The sequence below is a fragment of the Aspergillus wentii genome (genome assembly GCF_001890725.1).
Source record: "Aspergillus wentii DTO 134E9 unplaced genomic scaffold ASPWEscaffold_4, whole genome shotgun sequence".
NCBI lineage: Eukaryota > Fungi > Ascomycota > Eurotiomycetes > Eurotiales > Aspergillaceae > Aspergillus > Aspergillus wentii.
This window is the reverse complement of record NW_024467835.1, coordinates 3,965,852-3,981,647: the sequence shown is the minus strand read 5'-3', so window position 1 is coordinate 3,981,647 and position 15,796 is coordinate 3,965,852. Positions and strand designations below refer to the sequence as shown.

At 46.1% G+C, this 15,796-nt stretch overlaps 10 protein-coding genes and 1 non-coding gene across 11 annotated transcripts; 5 read left to right on the top strand and 6 right to left on the bottom strand.

The window, feature by feature from the left end:
• Positions 1-413: 413 nt before the first annotated feature.
• On the bottom strand, positions 414-2,129 carry ASPWEDRAFT_41408 (Zn(II)2Cys6 transcription factor domain-containing protein; the record flags this gene model as incomplete). The annotated part of the gene is made up of 4 exons (XM_040835550.1): positions 414-1,316; positions 1,361-1,498; positions 1,546-2,028; positions 2,072-2,129. Coding segments are annotated over 4 exons (1,390 nt in total), but the record flags the coding sequence as incomplete, so codon positions are not given.
• Positions 2,130-2,499: 370 nt separating this feature from the next.
• Positions 2,500-5,243, top strand: ASPWEDRAFT_60227 (uncharacterized protein). Its single transcript, XM_040838506.1, has 2 exons — positions 2,500-2,594; positions 3,234-5,243. Exons 1-2 carry the CDS (start codon positions 2,549-2,551, stop codon positions 4,862-4,864), a joined length of 1,677 nt encoding a protein of 558 aa, XP_040689871.1. The 5' UTR covers positions 2,500-2,548; the 3' UTR covers positions 4,865-5,243.
• Positions 4,870-5,247, bottom strand: ASPWEDRAFT_172980 (uncharacterized protein; the record flags this gene model as incomplete). The annotated part of the gene is made up of 1 exon (XM_040831007.1): positions 4,870-5,247. The coding sequence occupies one exon, from the start codon at positions 5,245-5,247 to the stop codon at positions 4,870-4,872; it is 378 nt and encodes a 125-aa protein (XP_040689870.1).
• Positions 5,248-5,657: 410 nt separating this feature from the next.
• ASPWEDRAFT_t129 lies at positions 5,658-5,729 on the bottom strand. The gene has a single exon. It is a non-coding gene; the product is annotated as a tRNA-Cys (tRNA).
• Positions 5,730-6,923: 1,194 nt separating this feature from the next.
• Positions 6,924-7,841, bottom strand: ASPWEDRAFT_134914 (histidine phosphatase family protein; the record flags this gene model as incomplete). The annotated part of the gene is made up of 4 exons (XM_040829330.1): positions 6,924-7,128; positions 7,180-7,339; positions 7,394-7,741; positions 7,788-7,841. The coding sequence occupies 4 exons, from the start codon at positions 7,839-7,841 to the stop codon at positions 6,959-6,961; spliced, it is 732 nt and encodes a 243-aa protein (XP_040689869.1). The 3' UTR covers positions 6,924-6,958.
• Positions 7,842-8,278: 437 nt separating this feature from the next.
• ASPWEDRAFT_52015 (SDR family NAD(P)-dependent oxidoreductase) lies at positions 8,279-9,246 on the top strand (the record flags this gene model as incomplete). Its single annotated transcript, XM_040837689.1, has 6 exons — positions 8,279-8,351; positions 8,462-8,561; positions 8,612-8,681; positions 8,713-8,843; positions 8,927-8,975; positions 9,079-9,246. The coding sequence occupies 6 exons, from the start codon at positions 8,279-8,281 to the stop codon at positions 9,244-9,246; spliced, it is 591 nt and encodes a 196-aa protein (XP_040689868.1).
• A 387-nt stretch (positions 9,247-9,633) lies between these two features.
• On the top strand, positions 9,634-10,164 carry ASPWEDRAFT_41406 (ACT domain-containing protein). The gene has a single exon (XM_040835549.1). It carries the CDS (start codon positions 9,655-9,657, stop codon positions 10,099-10,101), a length of 447 nt encoding a protein of 148 aa, XP_040689867.1. The 5' UTR covers positions 9,634-9,654; the 3' UTR covers positions 10,102-10,164.
• On the bottom strand, positions 10,146-11,966 carry ASPWEDRAFT_741393 (uncharacterized protein; the record flags this gene model as incomplete). The annotated part of the gene is made up of 8 exons (XM_040839442.1): positions 10,146-10,741; positions 10,784-10,896; positions 10,940-11,069; positions 11,115-11,216; positions 11,262-11,427; positions 11,472-11,666; positions 11,708-11,738; positions 11,783-11,966. The coding sequence occupies 8 exons, from the start codon at positions 11,964-11,966 to the stop codon at positions 10,190-10,192; spliced, it is 1,473 nt and encodes a 490-aa protein (XP_040689866.1). The 3' UTR covers positions 10,146-10,189.
• Positions 11,967-12,541: 575 nt separating this feature from the next.
• Positions 12,542-13,508, top strand: ASPWEDRAFT_111532 (phytanoyl-CoA dioxygenase family protein; the record flags this gene model as incomplete). Its single annotated transcript, XM_040828252.1, has 4 exons — positions 12,542-12,715; positions 12,764-12,938; positions 12,988-13,206; positions 13,252-13,508. The coding sequence occupies 4 exons, from the start codon at positions 12,542-12,544 to the stop codon at positions 13,506-13,508; spliced, it is 825 nt and encodes a 274-aa protein (XP_040689865.1).
• Positions 13,509-13,832: 324 nt separating this feature from the next.
• On the top strand, positions 13,833-14,548 carry ASPWEDRAFT_172974 (HD domain-containing protein; the record flags this gene model as incomplete). The annotated part of the gene is made up of 3 exons (XM_040831006.1): positions 13,833-13,971; positions 14,027-14,240; positions 14,290-14,548. The coding sequence occupies 3 exons, from the start codon at positions 13,833-13,835 to the stop codon at positions 14,546-14,548; spliced, it is 612 nt and encodes a 203-aa protein (XP_040689864.1).
• A 64-nt stretch (positions 14,549-14,612) lies between these two features.
• ASPWEDRAFT_112064 (zinc-dependent alcohol dehydrogenase family protein) lies at positions 14,613-15,716 on the bottom strand (the record flags this gene model as incomplete). The annotated part of the gene is made up of 2 exons (XM_040828299.1): positions 14,613-15,454; positions 15,503-15,716. 2 exons carry the CDS (start codon positions 15,714-15,716, stop codon positions 14,613-14,615), a joined length of 1,056 nt encoding a protein of 351 aa, XP_040689863.1.
• Between the last annotated feature and the right edge of the window lie 80 nt (positions 15,717-15,796).

Sequence of the window (15,796 nt, the reverse complement as noted above, 5' to 3'; positions counted from 1 at the left end):
ACAGATTGTGGTACAGGACAGCGATGTCGACGGCGTAGCATCGCACATTGCCAGTTCAAGTGGAAACCTGAACGCAAAGAATACCGATGGAAGAACGTTGCTTTCACTCGCGGCAGGGAGTGGTGATGCGAGAATGACATGGTTGCTACTAGCCAGTTGGGCGTACCCCAATATACTTTGCAATGAAAAGCGGTCGCCTCTTCTATATGCCGCAGTAATGGGCGATGTCTAGGTGGTCTGGCTGCTGTTCAGTTGGGGTAGAACTGACCTACACTCAGTTGACGAGCAAGGCTTCACAGCATGGTCACACGCGGCAAGGCAAGGACATACGGACATTATCAAAATGCTTCTGTCACAGATAGACTATCGCCAGTACATGCTCGATAATAAGAGACGAACACTGCTATCGCATGCAGCTGAATGTGGAAGAGTCGAGATGGTTGAGATGTTGTTGGACAGAAGCAGTCCTTTTGATATTAACAAGAAGGATCATGAAGGTTTGACAGCACTAGACTGGGCTATCATAAAGGGGGCATGGTGAGATTGTTACGCTACTACTGGATGGTGGCGGTGAGGCTGAATTCCCATAATAACATATGTTCGATCTATATAATATCTACTTCATGTATCTGTTCCATGCCCACAGATGACAACGCCTGCGTCAACAGCCTCACACGCAGACTTTCATACGTATACTTGAAAAACATACATCCCTCTCTCCACCTTGTTGATGAAAAATCATTTTGATAGTCTATGAGAATTTCCTCAATCTCACTCAGCCTGGATTTGTCGCTGGTAGCTGACCATGCAGCCATAAGACACAGTACCATATACCCTGCTCCGAGAGGTCGATGCCGACCTGCATCTTTGGCTAGAAGCATGATATCATCGCAAAAGAGCACCGAATATTCATCAAGGGACACGTCATCTGGGTCGAAGGCAGCTAGTATTCGGTTGAGGATTACAGCCAACGAAAGTGTGATTCCACACGCAGCTTGGAAGCGAGATAGGATCTTTATGTCAAGCATAGTTGGCTTTCGTGTTGCAGTAGAAGAGGCTTGTAATTTCGCCTTTTTCGTATGCTCTCGTAAAATTGGATATTCCTTTTTCAATTGCCGGTAGAAATCTTGTATATCGAAGAAATGCGCTTCAGGATCCCGAACGAACAGGGGAAGTTTGCCGATGTTGTGCAATCTAAGACATTGGAATGGCGTCCCATCGTTGCTCACAAGAGGCCTTTTTGGTATGAAGGTCGCTGTGAGTTTATGAAACCAGGACCCGAGTTTGATTCTGGGATTGAATATAGCTTCGATTATCTATTGCCGTTAGAAACGTTGGCCATTTGGGAGGGCTGTCATACCACGGGCATGCATAGAGTGATAAGCATTTCTTCGTCTATACTGTCATGCCAGTTATTCTCAGTAATTGCTTTTAGAACATGCTCCATGCCTTCGCCATGGGAGGTAAACTGGTTGTCATCTGATGCTCCTATCCAGGCCTGAATTTGTTAATGGCGGTTTATTCGTGTCAATGGATACCTCTGACCTGGCATATCATAATCAAGTAAATGGCACACAGCGTATCCAACGATGTTGCGGTTACGGGATTATTCAGACCGACTCGGAGAGCATTTAATGCTTGTCCATACTTGGTAAAAGCTTCGACGGATTGCTGGCGCGAACAAATGGCCGAGAAAGCAGGCGTCATGGCGGCAACTGCTGCATCCAAAACTTCATTTGTCCCGAGCCGTCTTGGGATGTTTTTGATGAATCCTCCATAGCAGCTGAGGTCATATCGGGTATCTGTAATCTCCAAAGCAGAGACAAACGCACTCGATAGCACTGTCATCTCATTGCTGGGAGATCGCAGGAGTACTTCCACAGGCGAAATCGACCTTGGACTCTTCGTCGTGCCATTCGATCTCAAAGCAACAGCCTGGTCCTTGAATTTAAATCGCTGCTGTCCAGCTCCTACACATGGAATTTTCAGTCTCGCGCATCTCGAACAAGCCGGTTTGAGTTGATCACACTGTCCTGTCAGTGAGGTTTTTCGCACGGTAGAAAAATCCAACCTTTTTCTTCTGCTTGCGACAGGCTTCGCAGCCCCGACTCGAGGGTACGCCTGGCATTGTGTATCTGACGAAATCTACATACTCGATGGAAGTACGATTGATAAGGAGAGATGGAGAGGATTAAATTATCGTGGGAGAAAGCTGTGCAGCTCGTATTCGTGCTTGGCGTCTTACATCATCGGTGCCCCTCTCAGCCTTGCGCCCATCCAGAATGACTTGATGGAAATGGGATTATTTTTAGATGATCTGCTAGGTAAGAAATAATTATATTCATCATTCATGAAGATAATATAACGACTAATGACGTAATGTTAAATCGAGTTATGCACACACGCTCAAAACGGCTTAGCGCCCCTGACAAATCCAACTTTCTCTCCTCCTCTTCACCTTCAACATTCAATAGTATATCAGTATTTATATAGCAGAATGGCACGAGGAAGGCCTAAAGCACACATATCGCCATGCAGATTCTGCAATATGCAGTTCAAACGACTCGAACATCTGCAGCGACACGAGCGAATCCGTATGTCTTTCCACCGGGGTAGAATACGAGCTGACTTTGGCAGATACGCAGGAAAAGCCTTTTTCGTGTCATTGTGGACAGAAATTCTCTAGGCAGTATGTATTATCTCTTCTAATTGTCAATTTAATATCTAATACTTTAGGGATCTTTTATCACGGCATACCAGACTCTCCCATCCAAAATCTGGGGAGAAAGAAAGGAAAGTTGATGAATCGCCAAGCATTCCAGAGAATGAAAAAGACCTGAATGAAAACACAAACGACATCTCTATGCCTTCAGCTAGCACTGCTGAACGGCAAGATTTCAATTCATCAGACCCTCTGATGGGATTCGAAAGCTCGACATCTGAATTCGACTTTTTATGGAACAACAGCGCCGACGTCAACGGCTTTCTTCCATCTACCCTGTTTGATACTGATCATTCTCTATCCGACCTATGGCAAACAGATCTGTTCAGAAATGACTCAACTCCCACATTATCGAGCTTTTCTGAAACACCACAACAAACTTCCACTGTCAGACCACCTCCCGACTTCTTCCCCTTGTCATGTCGATTACCCCCCTTGGAACCAGATTCATTATCTTCGAACACGTCCAGACTCCCTCTGAATGAACTAAACTCAGATAAATCTCGACCAGATAGAAGTGATTCAGCCTTCGTTATTCCGTGGAATATATCCCCTTCTACTTATGAAATAATATGTAATGCCATTCGCATGCATGCGGGGATTCTTCCGATGACATTTACTATTCCCTCTCGCCATACAATATCCCGATATATCGAAGGCTACTTCAGAGGTTTTCATGAACACTTTCCATTTCTTCATCCCCCAACATTCCGAATAGATACAGTTGCTCCGGAACTTCTCCTTTCCATGGCTGCTATGGGAGCATTGTACCGTTTTGAACACACGAAAGGATACGAGCTCTACTTTACCTCCAAGGCTATCGTTCTGCATCTACTTCAGCAGCGCAGCGGAGTTGCAGCACACAATCTGATGAATAGGAATATCAGCCCACGTTCAGATAGTCCAAAACAGCCACTCTCCCCCGCTGAGATCCAAACAATGCAAGCTCTCCTCATTCTCGTGGATATGGCAACAGGATCAGGCGAACCACTGTCACAAGACAGCCTACCACTAGGAGGTCAACTGGCAGTTCTCACTCGACAGGGAGGACTAGGAGTTTACGACGAAATTGAAACCGACGCCGAATGGAAAGACTGGGTGCGGCGTGAGGAACGACGGCGGACAATGTTCTTCGCCTATATCCTTCTGAATATTCAAAGTATTGCTTTTGATATTCCTCCGTTGATTATGAATCGGGAGATCGGGTTATGTCTTCCCCATTGCAATGTAGAATGGGTGACTACGACGGAAACAGAATGGAGGCATATGCGAAATAAATACGGACATACAGAACAGCAGTTCTATCCAACTCTGAATAAGATCCTACAAGGGAAAGATGTGTATACAGCGGAGCCTCTGTCATCTCTGGGAAACTATGCTCTCATTAATGCTCTTATTCAAAGGATATTCTTTGAACGACAAATTTCTGACGGTCCAGATCTACAGTCCGACAAGGTCAAAGTCCTTGAAATAGCTCTCCAAGCATGGCAACGATCATGGGAAGCAACATTCGAGTCATCTCTCGATCCCTCCTCTCCCAAGGGCCCATTGGGATTCAACTCCGCCGCACTATTGCGTCTCGCCTATCTACGATTGAACGCCAACCTGGGCCCATCTCGTAATCTGAGCTCCTTGAATCCACAGGATATTTCAGCTGCATTCACGCAGAATAGCGCCATATTCACCCGGTCTTCCCACGTCGACCGCGCCGTCCTGCAATGTATCCACGCTTTGAGTATTCCCATTCGAGTGGGGATCCCGTTCGTGGCCTCAACGCAGACCATGAATGGGAGTATACCGCATCCATTATGTACTCTCGAATGTGCATTTCTTCTTAGTCGATGGCTAGGGTCAATATCAGATACTATCCAGTCGTCCCCCGCTGGGCTAGACTCACTCCGCGAAGACGAGAGAAAGCTCCTAGGTATGATCATCAGTCTTATCAGAGAGACTGACCGGGCGGGATCTCTTGAGAGGAATGAGCATGATTCTTTTTGTATTCAGCGTATGGCAGCTACGACGGTTAGACTATGGGCTGAGACATTTAGAGGTGTTCATGTATTTCCAATTGTGAGTATCGTCGGACAGAGTCTTTCAACTATTGCAGATATATTGGAAGGACAGCTAGGAGTTATAGCATAGTGTAATCACTCATAAACATGAAACACCTTCGCTATAACCTCCCACTTCCCATCCAGCTTGATCAACGTCAAGAAATCTGTATAGTCCCTGCCTGACCCATCCTTTTCCATATCCACCTTGACCATAGCCGTACTACCTGTGATGCCGATCACATTCAAACGCGTCTTAACATGAGGTGCAGAACCGTGTTGGTCGATGTAATCGTAGAGGTTTTTGATCGGGCCACCGAGGAGATTGCCATTGAGGAGACCATACATGATTGCATCTTTGTGGAAGGCTTCGGAGACGGTTTCGGAGCTGCCGGTTTGGAGGCCATCAACGTATTTGCTCTCGGCGGCGGTGATGTCGTCGTATTGGGAGGTGGGGATTTGTTTGGTTGACATGGTGTATGCTATTTTTGTTAGTTGATGAATAAAGGCAGACTTACTCTCTGAATTTGTAGCAAATATTGATTTTGGTTAGCTGGTGTGTCTATGCTGGTCCAGGACTCCGTTATATATTTTGCTGTTCACATCAACAATTTCTCCAATTTCAGCCAGTCCTATTATGTGCATTTGGAGTGGGACCAAATTGATAATTATGACCAGAAAGATAATAAGGTATTCAAAGATGAAAAAAAAAAAAAAAGAAAAAAAAATTATTGATCACGATTGCTGAGTGGCTTATTTCCTTCTCCATGAAAAACAACCCAATGTCCGAATTTCCTCTCCAACAAAGCTCTCCCACCAGAAATAACAACTGCGACTCCACTCAGCCCGCATTCCGCAGCAAAACGAAAAACAAAAAAGAAACGAGGGCCGAGCGAGGATCGAACTCGCGACGTTAAGATTTGCAATCTTACGCTCTACCGCTGAGCTATCGGCCCACCACGTGATGTTAGTATGATGAGTATCAAGTTCTATGAACTGACACAAGACTAATCACCGCACTTAAGGCAGGTCGGTGAAGCTTCCCAATTGATTAGTGGGTCTGTCCAATTGCTGAAATATCCAATCACTGCTACGGATCCAGCCATGACTCAAATCCAATTTCAAGGTATGCAGATCGAACAAAGCCTAATGATGAAAATATCCGTGTCAATGGACATGTTGAGATGCAATACCAGCTACTAGGCCATGAAGCTGGCCTCATCTCTGCCCTTTATAAGGGAGCCTGGAATGACGATTCAAATACAATATTATCTCATCATGCAGCATCCAGCCTTTGTGCAGCAAGGGATAAACAGCATCTAAACCTGCCTTCTGTATCCAACCCCAGATTATCGAAATTGAAGAAGGAAGGTAAAGCGAATCATGGAGATCCTGAGTCATGCTCTTATATAGGCACCTTAATTCCCATCGGCATCCCTGTCGGAGGTGCCCACTCCATACTGAAGAGATTTACTGCCCCTCAGTCACATGGCTTGCTATGGCTGCCTCCAAAGGATTCTGAGCCGGCAATAACCTTAATGATGTCTAGTTGATCTGCATTTTCTGTAACTCCAACGTGATTGTGGCCGATTGCCCTGAAGAAGTTACCTTGGAGTGGTGCACCGTACATCACTCCAACAAGCCAAACTCGAGTTTGATCTCGAGACCGACCCCTGTTATTGGGGTATGCGTGGCCCGTGTATGAGGGAATTTAATATACCGTACATGAAAATAAGAAATACATTATGGAGTTATATCCGATGAATCTGGGCTTAGGACTTGCCCTGGCATTGTAACACAACACTATCATACCTAAGAGGACCGTGTTAGAATCAACATGATTGCTGTATCTTGTATAAATATAAAGCCCCAAGTCTTTTGCTTGAATCTACCAACTATCACTATAGGTGAAGCAGTTCTAGACAGGTGCTAGTGATCTGACGGATGTATAGCAAGTGCCTGCAGCCCCACAATCTCTTCCATGCCTACCTTTACAAAATGGAAAGATGTAGGTGGTGATTCAACGTGATGTGTCTTCCAATATGTTGGACTACCAGCTAATATGGACATATTCATAATCTTCAATTATCAATGCAATGTTCCATAAGTATATCTATTTTCTATTAGAATGCAGAATGCGTAAAACGTGACTGCAGAACATGCGCCATGTATTAGAAATGAATCCCTATTCCTCTGCACCTTCCACCTCATCCAACTCATGAATTACATGAGCGTCAAGGTACGGTGGCCGATTGACTTTGCTGGCCATGTTTCCAACCTCGCGTAGATGTGGTTCCTCATTAGAATCCTCGGTGAATTCAAATGTTCGGTATTCGCAATTTCTGTAGCCAGTGCCTACGCAAGCGTCAAGTCCAAGTCCTATTTGGATGATAGTGGCATACATACCGCGACCCTTTACATATCCCGTCCAGTCCTCAGTGAGGTAGTGCATAAACCCCCCATGGGACACAAGGGCGATATGCTTTTCAGGGCGATTCCATATCCAGCATCGCAGTTCGGCTGCGCGCCTGCGAACAGAATTCAATCTTGGGGCGTATATTCCTTGCTGCGTGGGTCAGCACCCAGTTCTATGACACGGTAGTCAACCGAGACTTCTCACCTTAGAGTTCCAGTCCACACCCACTAAACTCGAGTCGATATTCGCCGTGTCGTACTTCGGTGCTGCTTGGGAAACTATTTCGGGAGCTTTTCCTTTGATGATGTTTTGGTCATCACCCAAGTCGCATGTGAGGTGGCTAATTTCCTGCGCGTTTGGAACTAGGACGAGAGGTAGTTGGCGCTCTTCAAGTGTAGGTGCGAACACGTATGCGGCTGTCTGGATGGTGCGCTTCAAGGGAGAGGCAAGTACAGCCGAGATGTCGTTGTGGAATGGGAAAGACTCCCTGAGGCTCTGACACTGTGCCTTGCCGTTTTCTGTCAAGAAAGGGTCGCGGATATGATGCGAATTCTGGAGATTGTTAGAAGACTGCTTATTTGTGAAGGGCGGTATGTACATTGATATTATGTTCACCTTCACCATGACGGATGAGATGGACGATAGGAGGCATGATGGTTTTGATTTTTGGAATTGAATGGATATATTGAAGAAGCTACAATTTCTGAGGTCCGGTGGTGGACACGATACGATTTATAAACACCCCAACAGCGTGTGACTCAGATGTAGTAGTGGGCATTCTAGACTCCAATTCAGGTAAAACTTGAAGACTTAGCCAATGCGATATTTTAGATATACAGTGGAGCATCGGCTCAATTGCACCAAAATATAAAGTAATGGCTCTTCAACGATCTAGAGGGAGGTCAGGTGATACGATGCCCGGCTCGCCTTCCATAAACAGTTTCCATACGTCATGGCTCCAAGCGAGGCATTTTTGCCGATGTATGAATTAGAGTATAACCTATAAGACCATCTACCCTCATATAGACTCCAATTATCAATTCCAATTACCTTCCATTAGAACTATTCGCAGAAATTGTCCCTCTCACCATGGCAAGCCTTCGTTTCCAAGATAAAGTGGTAATTGTCACGGGCTCCTCTTCGGGCATTGGCAGGACCATTTGTCTACGCTACGCAAATGAATGATCCAAGGTTGTGTGTGCTGACTTAAGCCCAGCTGCACGATCAATCGTTGAGTCAGAAGCAGAGACTACCCATGAGCTTATCACAAAGTCTGGGGAAAGGCTATCTTCGCTCAGTCCGATGTTGGTGAGGCAAGGCAGATGGGAAATCTCGTTCAGGAAGTAGGAAGAGAGTTTGGATGTCTAGATCTGTAGAAATCCCATACCTTGGTAAACTGTCTGTACTCATACTATTGAACAGTCTTGTGAACAATGCGGGAGTTGGGCTTGAACCTCGCACCCCGGCAGTGTGCCACCCGACGGACGAGTCTGTGTGATATAACCATGCGGGTAAGTGTCAAGTCTGTATTCTTAGGCTACAAATATGCCACTGCTAAGATGTTAGAACAGCCGGCGCATCGTTCTGGAGACCGTGGCTGGATTATCAACATGTCTTCGATCATGGGTATTATTGCTGGGTTGGACAACCGCAAGTTTGATCTCACTGATGACTTGATCTTTGCCTGACCGTATATACTTACCTAACATCCTGCTGTGCATCTAAGGGTGCCGTCAGTAGTTTGACAAAGCAAGTCGCACCGGATTACGCCCCGTACAAAGTCCACGTCAATGCCATCTGTCCAGGCTATACGTCCAATCTCACTGACTCTTAATTACTTCGTCAGAGCTAACATGCAATAAAAATACTCAAATGCCATATTTAAAGAGACTGCAACCCGCATGACTCCCTTGGACGATCTGAATCGCCGTCATCCCTTCAACGGACCAGGGTATTCAGATGATATTGCCAGAATGGCTGTTGTCTTGGCCAGCGATGATGCCAATTGGGTTACTGGTGTTTGCCTCCCAGTGGATGGTGGATGTACTGCTCGATAGTAGGTTCGATGGGATATCTTTGATCATTCCAGAGAATAATGTTAGACACGGACGCTGGATTTCTGATAGATTTAGGGAACACAACCAGTACAATAGGACATATTTAATGTTCTACAGGCGTTAGATGAACTTATCATTCCTATGTTGTCGATGGTTGTGATATTTAGAGATCTATGAAGACTAGAAACGGCAACTATTCCGACGCTGTCTTTTTAAAGACAAAAACCCGAACCCGTCTAAGCCCGTTCTGGCAAAAATAGCGATCCGGCCAATCACAGACCTTGGATATCAGCCATGATGTGGATATTTCTCACCCAAAGCTGATAGAACAACTTCCCTCATAATTATATCTGCTCTCAGTCTTTTGGTATCCCATCTACCATTAGCATAAGACAATCAAGAAGCATCATGCCTCCAACACCCGGCGAAGCAGATATCACCACTCTGCTGGCCTCATTAGAGCCAACCCTTGATCCCCAACTATTCGTTTTCATCACTACAAAAATCCCCCTAGAAAGTCTACCATTCAACTCGCTCAAACCAGAAATGCTCTTCCATGAAAAAGAAGGCCTCACTATCATCACCACTGCTGGACGGGCCCAAGCTCATGGGTATCATGATGCAGTCTTTCCATGCCGCAAGATTTCCCTGACGGTCCACTCGAGTCTTGAGGCCGTGGGTCTCATTGCGGCCATCTCCAAGAGGTACACTGAGCGCGGAATTAGTTCGAACGTGGTCAGCGGCTTCTATCATGACCATATCTTTGTCCCCGACGGGCTGGAGTTGGAGGCTATGGAAGTTTTGCGTGATATGGCAGCGGAAGCTGGGGAGCAGAAAAGGTCAAGGCAGCCTTAGGGCCATGAGACATTTGTTGGAGAAAGACCCGGTCCAGAAAATAGGGGGCCCATATATTCCCGAAGAGATAATTACACACAATATAATATCAGACTCGCTGGTTAACAATAAGCGCCTCCCCATACGAACTGATATCAAACCCATTCTCCTCCAAAAATGCCTTGAACTTGGCATCCTCCGTCTCCAGCTCCCTCGACATATCCGGAATGAGAAACCACGCAATGAACCCCCCAACAATCGTAAAAGCAGACCCAATCAGAAACACAGCCTGCTGTCCTTGTATCGTCGAATCGAACGAATCCTGAATGGGCGTAAACACCTCCGTCCCAATCGACGCCCCTGCCTTACCAACTGCAGCTGCGAAACCGAGGAAATGGCCACGTAGTGGAGTGGGGAAGGACTCCGCTGCACAGAGGAATGTGGACACGCCCGGGCCCATTTCGCCTAGGCCATTGAATATGCCGTACATGACGATGAAAAGGGGGAAGACGCTTTGGATGGGCTTTAGAGCCCCGCCGAGGATGAAGCCCCAGATTGCCCAGAGGAAGAAACCAAGTGTCATTGTTTGTTTGCGGCCGATGCGGTCCATCAGAAGGCCACCTAGTAGACAGCCGGGGAGATAGAAGCAGTTTATTACCGTCTGTTAAGTTAGTATTATTCACTCTGTTGGGATGGTACATACGCCATATCCGACATTTTTCACAGTTGAATTGTCAGTGTTGAGCTGCGAGATGATGGTCGACGAAAATAGCCCAAAAGGATACGTCACAAAGTCATAGCAGAACCACGCCAGAGCTACAAAATCAGTAAATATCATGATTTGAAATATGAATCTTACATGTTCCCAGAATGGGCTTCCAATATCTCTTCAGAATCAACCAGTACGGGTACTGCGATTTGATGGCATGTTTGCGGTACTGTGTCGAGTTGACCATGCGAACGCGGAAGAAGCAAATTGATATAGGGAGCTATATTGTCAGAGTAACTATGAATGATCAAGACAAGGGACTTACTATGATTCCAATTCCAAAGCAGACCCTCCATACACCCTCTTTGACATCTTGCTGGAAACAAGCAAGGACAATTAGAGCCACAATGCCGGCAGCCACGAAGCCCTATGATTGTCAGTCCCGTCTGTATTTCAAGAATGGTATACACACCAAGTCAACAGAAAAGTCAGTCGTCGATGCAACCAACAGCCCCCTTCTCTTCCGTAAATGTGCAGTTTCATCTGCTGCTTCAGTCGCACTCGTGGCACACACGGGATATTCACCACCAGCCCCAAAACCTGCTATGCCACGGGCAACAATCATCATCCAGAACATTCTGCCAGAGTAAGTAACCATTATATTCCATATCAGATAACATACCCTAATTCAGACTTTCCATGCGCAGCAGTTGCCAGGACAATTCCCAGAATCAAGAAGAATGTTGCAGCGACTATACCCGTTCTCCGTCCTATACGGTCGATCAAGACCCCGAAGAATAGCATCCCGAATATCTCTCCGATCAGGTATGAATTCGACAGTCGAGACTTTATGATGGAGGACATGCCGTTTTTATATCTGATTATTAGCGTGGCTATCATAAATCTTGGAGTACTTACAGAACGGAGAAGAGAGGTTCCATATAACCGACTGCAACATGTTAGCTGTGCTTGTTACCTGCTGGTAGAACATACTGATTTGTGCGTTATAGCCATCGCTGAACAAAGCCAATCCTGAAATGAAGACATTGAATACGCCTGATTTGCGACTTATCTGTTTGACTTGGGCCGCATTGTATGATTCGATGTCTTTCTCATCTGTGGATCTGTCTTGTTTGATATCATCGTCGTTGATCACGGCATCATTTCGAAGAGCCATTGTTAGAAATTGCTTTTGGGAATTTCAAAAATGGATGAGCTGTCAATTGAATGGAAACTACATTCTTATATTTATTTTGCACTACATTCCCTTGCTCGATCTTCAAGCGAACACAGTATATTCTATCTCATTATGACTAGATCCAATAACAATTGACAGACATACCACGAGGAATACCATACAGCTATTAACACCAGATATTAAATGGTTGCAAGCAACTCCATGACACATGCAAGAAAATGGTCGGAACGAACCGCGCAGCTTCAAGTGGATCTGATTGCATCGCTGATCTCGCGCTCGCAGACCTATCCTTCCAGACACATGAGCACACATGACACTCTCATTGGCTCATGGAGTGGTGCTGTCATTGGCAGTTTTGGTAGATCTATCTAATTATTTCGCACTTCGCACCGACACTTCAGCTGTATAGAGTGGGGCAGGGATATACTATGACTATTTCGGCAAGTCGTTTCGCGAGGGGTAAACAGCGTTACTATTTTCGTCGGGACGAAGTGCGACGATATATTTACTCGATGGAAGATGGACTAGAGATTCGCATCCATTCAACTGACAAAATGGAAAACTCTCATCATCCCCTATCTGAAAATCAGATTCATTTCTTTCAGGAACGTGGATACCTCCTCATTCCTGGTTTTCTGACTGCCCCAGAAACAAACCATCTCCAAGAATGGGCACAAGAAGTGCATGATCTTCCTCGAACGGCAGATGCGCCGTGGATGCCATATGAGGTAGACACCAAAATTCTAACTCAAGGAAAAAGGGCTAATGGGGAGCAGGAAGTCAATTCTCAAGGAAAGCGAGTCCTCTGTAGGACAGAGAACTTCGTCAACAGCCATAATGGCTTCCAGAGCTTTCTTCGGGGTCAGCGCATTCTGAGCGTGCTCGAGCAATTGGCATCAGAGGAAATGCTCTTGTTCAAAGAAAAAATCAACTACAAATTTGCCGGTAGCGGTAAGTATTTCATCCATCAACAAGTAACATGATCTTACTAACATTGTAGGTGGCTTTGATCCTCACATCGACGCAAACGCATACACCCACGTCAAAGACATCAAACATCTCACAGTCCTGGCAGCTGTGGATGAAATGACCTCCTCGAACGGTGGTTTGGATGTCGTCGACGGAAGCCATCTCATGAACATCCCGTTGGGCAGTGATCGATGCATTGATCCTTCCTGGGTGAACAGCCAGAAATGGACATCCTGTGATTTGCAGCCAGGTATGTACAGCCAAGTAGGGATTGGAACAATATCTAACAGTACAGGCGACATCCTCATCTTTGGCTCCTATCTCGCACACAGAAGTGGAACAAACACAAGCTCGAAAGACCGCCGTGCTATCTACGCTACGTATAACCGTAAGGCAGAAGGAGATCTTCATGATCAGTATTATGAGGATAGACGGAATCTATGGCCCGCTACGCATATGCGCAAGGAGGGCGTGTCATATGAGGAGGGGCGAATGCGGTATGCTTTTGGGTCGCCGATGTTAAGTGTGGACCAGAAAGGAGTAGCCGTGTAAATAGCTCTAGAAGAATACAGAGGAGAGCAAAATCTCTAAAACTGGAAATGTTGAGTAGGGACGGGAGTACGATGAATACCGGAAATCTGAAGATATCTTATGTATACTCAAATATGAATGCCAAGGACCAGCATAGGGGAAAGAAATGTCGAATACCACGTTTCCTCGGTTAGAAAATAATTAATTTCCACTTGTTTCCAAAGATATGTCGGCCATTAGTAGAGGTCGCTTCCACGTGGGATTGCCCCTCTTTTGATTTCTCATCTTGTGATAAAATTTCCCCATTCTCGTCCCACACTCTTTCCCTTATTTCGTAACAACACAATGGACCATCAAAAAGCACTTGAAACTGCTGAAAAGGTAGTCAGTTCCATCGAGAAATATGGACAGGGTGACTACATTGGTGAATCGATCAGTCAACTGGAACACTGTCTCCAAGCTGCACATCAAGCACAGAAGAATGGTATGCCTCTCTTCAACGTAGATAGAGAAACAAGCACTAACACAACTTATACTAGGCGCACGAAATGAACTCGTTCTCGCAGCTCTCCTCCACGACTATGGCCAGATAATCCCCCTCGAATCAACACGTGAAGTCCGGATGAACCTCAAAAGCAGCTCAAAAGATGTCGGGCGAGTTGGCCATGAAGCTATCGGGGCGGAGGTGTTACAATCACTTGGATTCAGTCAGACTGTCTGCCAACTTGTCAATAGCCATGTTGCTGCCAAGAGGTATATATTCCCTTTAGTTTCATTCCATGTGTCGACTAATGTGGTCTAGGTACCTTACTGCAGTGGATAAATCGTACTATAACTCTCTGTCATCTGCATCCCAGGCAACTCTTGCATTTCAAGGTGGTCCATTCAGAGGGGATGAACTCGCTACCTTTGACCAAGATCCCCTGCGTGATGAGATGGTTGCGATGAGATTGTGGGATGATGCAGCCAAGATCCCAGACATTCAGGATTTGACACCACGAGCTAGGTCATACATGGATAGAATTGTGGCTCATCTTGAGGGAAGGGATGAACTTTTCTAATTAGACAGTTGATGGTATATTGCCACTGTATAGTCTATTTATCCCCGGCGCAATTGCACTTTGCTTAATCAACCCGAATAACAATCTTGCCTGTATGCGTAGACTTCCACAGATATTCATACGCTTCCCTCACCTGCTCAAAGCCAAACACTCGATCGATAACAGGCCGAATCGGATTGGCCTCAAAACAGGCCAACATGTCCTGCAACTGCTCCCTCGATCCAACCACAACACCACGTACAATACACAGACGATCTAGTGCCAAAAAAGCTGCATCCGGACCTCGAAGATCCTTGCCTGCGCCGAGCGGATCCGGATTCGTGATGTGGCCAATGCAATGAATGAGGCCATTCAATGCAATCGCATCAAATGAGGCCTGCAGGGTGAGAGTTCCTCCAACCTCGATGATGTGGTCTGCACCATGGCCGTTGGTGATTCTTTTCACCTCTGCAGCCCAGTCGGGGGTTGTGCGGTAGTTGATGCCATGCGTCGCACCTTGCTCCTTTGCTTTGGCGAGCTTTTCGTCCGAAGAGGATGTCACAATTGTAGTAGCCCCTGCTGCGTGCGCAATCTGTAGACCGAATGTCGATACTCCACCCGTTCCCTGAAGAAGAACAGTCTGTCCCGGTCGAATGGGAATAAGACCATACAGGGCATTCCATGCTGTCAACGCAGCACAGGGGAGGCACGAGGCCTCTTCAAAGGTGAGATAGTCCGGTATGCGCACAGAACCTGTCTTGGGGAAGATGAAATACTCTCCTAGTAGACCTTGGATTTCGCCACCAAGTTGGGTAAGGAGAGTATGTTGGTTCAGTCGTCCAGCGAGATGGTCTTGCGTGAAGTTGGCTAGGACGCGATCTCCAACCTTCCATTCCGTGACACCTTCTCCAACCTCCTCTACAATTCCTGCATGATGTTAGATTATGATATGATGTCTACCGAACGGGGACATACCAGCTCCGTCACTTCCAGGCACCAAAGCATCAGGTCCAGGAAACGGATAGGTGCCCATGGCAAGAATGCCATCTCTCCAGTTCAGGGACACGGCTTTGATCTTAACAAGGATCTGTCCAAATTTGGGAGGTTCTTTTGGAACATCGCGAAGGGTGAGGCAGTCGAAGCCATTCTTCTCTGGGAGAAAGTATTGTTTGAAGGTGGATTCAGTCATTGTAATAGATGCAGTTATAAACAATTCAAAGGCTTTCCTGTGCTCTGGTGATGTATCATGGTTGGGATAGTCATATTTAT